Raw genomic sequence first — 2,519 nt, forward strand, 5'->3', positions numbered from 1 at the left:
GTTAATTTTAGGTATCAGGGTTAATGGTTAATTTTAGGTATCAGGGTTAATGGTTAATTTTAGGTACTAGGTTCAGGGACAGGATGTCTAAAGTCAATAAAGGTAATTTTAGGATTTGGGATGGTAGTTTTTGTGCATCTTCTACACTTTCAGAAATTATGACAACAGATTCCGCCCATCTCGTCAAAAAATGACGCAAGGGGAGTGCCAGAAGCGTCAAAATCGAACGCAGAAGGAACTTTGGAAAAGCGTCAATATGTGACGACTCGGGAGTGAGAATGGGTTGGATGAGAAGATAAGTTTATTTTCTATTTAAGCATAAAAACAGCATTTTAATAACAGCTAAAGGTGACATATAAATTTTATTATGGTATAGTATTTAAATATATGTCTGAGAAACACATAATATTGTCCCTTTAAAGAAAAATTAAAGTCTGCAGAGATTCACTGAATCAAACAGTCAGATGAGATGAACAGATGTTCATCAGATGATGACATCACTGTTTACTCATCAGATGGTTTCAGTTTTTATCAGACAGATCAGCTGATTTAATTATAACTGACTTTAGTTTTCACAGAGCTACTGGAACTCTACTCTCAGAGCCTTACTGTGAAGTTGTGGCCTCAGCTCTGAAGTCCAACCCCTCCCATCTGACACATCTGGACCTGAGTGAAAACAACCTGTCTGACTCTGCAGTCACGCTCCTGTGTTCTGGACTGGAGAGTCCAAACTGTAGACTGGAGGTTCTGAGGTCAGTTCACTGCAGCTGTTGGAGGTTTTCTATTTTTGTCCAACTAAAATCATTCACTGATCCTTCAGAATTTACTGATTTATAAATGTTTCATTCAGTTCAAAAGTTCAACTTGAAAACGACAGTTTTGAATTTTCTCTTTCCAAACTTCTGTAGCGAGTTATTAGGAGAGAAACAGAAAGGGTGATTAACTCTTTCTGTCCTACACCACTATTTTGCCTGTTGGGGAACCAGGTCAGTTATTAACCTACATTTATTCACCCTTTTTAATCAGACTCATATTGAAATGAGGTTGTATGATTGTTTTAACCTTTAAATAACTTTTGCTGGTTTAAATATTAAACATCAGTTTTCACCTTCAGCTCTGTGTTTTGATAATTAAATATTCTCATTATGACAGATCATTAGAAATTCATCAAACATGGATAAGAGATTAAGCTAAAATTTTGGTGTGATCCTGAATTAAATGACCTTTGATTCTGTTGCACAAAAGAGGAGGCAGATGTGTTTCCACGGCAACAGGTCCTCTAAAAGCTTCGGCGAGTGAACGCTGGCTCATCCTGGCTGCCGCTGCTCGTTGGGCTTTTGTCTTTTTTTGGCTTAATCTACTCTTTTATCCCTCCTTCACGGATCTTCTGCTGGTGGATTACTACGACAAGTCCCTGCTTCATCCAACCATGTGGATTAATAAGATTTGCCTGCTGCCCGCTCTGATTTAGATCCTCCAGATGGTCATCCTCCACCACCTGGTCTCTGGACTCCTCCATTACTCGAGACCAGAACTACTCCGTCTACTGTTCCTACCGGGCGCATCACCACCACCGCCACTACTTCCTCAGGACATCGCCTTCCAGCCTCGACGACGATATATACACCATGGCTTCCGCCGCAGATTCTCCTCCAGGAAGCCCATAAACTCCAACTGGTCTGACCGACCCCCAAGCCACAACACCCGGGCCACTAACAATARCATGTCGGCTAACCCTCCACACTGCAATAACTGTCCATCTTAACAAGTTTGTTAGGGATCTGAGTTTGAGCTCTGATAAAAGCCCGAAAACAGATAAAGGTTTACAAATTTTATTAAAATTGCTGGTGTGGAGCTGGAACGACCCAGGTGCGTGGGTCCGGTTTTCTGGACACAGAAAAAACAGGTTAGTGGCTGTAAGACTCTGGGACAAAATATTACTAGTATTTTTAGCCACTAACCTGGTGTCAACTGGGAGCCTCCGTGTGGAAGCACCGACTGTGTCAGTTTGGTTCCAGAGAAACACGATGACGTCACCGACAATCCTTGGGAGCGTTGCGGGTCCGAGAAACTGGTCCGGGGTCCAGGGACAGACGAGGGTCATACACAGAGGGATCAGAGAACACAACAGGTTAAGAGGAGCAAACTTAACTCTTGAATCCGGGAGGCAGGCAGGGGTCGAGAACCAGGAAGTCTAAGGTGTCGTGGTGCCGAGAAAGGGAAAGACGAGGGGCAGGAGTCCGAGAAACAGAAACAGGGTCATTACCAGAAGAGCAGATGGCAGAAGGTATCTGACACGGGCTGAGGCAAGAGGCGGTAATCCAAGGGACGAGAAGGGGGTCGAGGAGCCGAGATCCGAACAGGACATGGGACAAAAATGCTGGTGAATCATAGACTGGCTGATGATAAACTGGCAGAGTGCTGAGGGAAACTGCTGGCTTAAAGTGTAACTTACCCCCTGTGAAAAGATAACTCCGCCCCAAGGCGAAATTTGAAAAATGCATCAAAGTGGGTAGGGG

General features: G+C 43.6%; 1 protein-coding gene across 1 annotated transcript in view; it reads left to right on the plus strand.

The window, feature by feature from the left end:
• Positions 1-2,519, plus strand: part of LOC106533499 (NACHT, LRR and PYD domains-containing protein 12) — a 46,379-nt gene that overhangs the window by 6,651 nt on the left and 37,209 nt on the right. Inside the window, exon 5 of the mRNA XM_014029831.1 lies at positions 570-752. Coding sequence (XP_013885285.1) covers positions 570-752 — 183 coding nt within the window. The remainder of the gene's footprint in view (positions 1-569; positions 753-2,519) is intronic.

This window comes from Austrofundulus limnaeus, unplaced genomic scaffold (genome assembly GCF_001266775.1).
Source record: "Austrofundulus limnaeus strain Quisiro unplaced genomic scaffold, Austrofundulus_limnaeus-1.0 Scaffold958, whole genome shotgun sequence".
NCBI classification, from domain to species: Eukaryota; Metazoa; Chordata; class Actinopteri; order Cyprinodontiformes; family Rivulidae; genus Austrofundulus; species Austrofundulus limnaeus.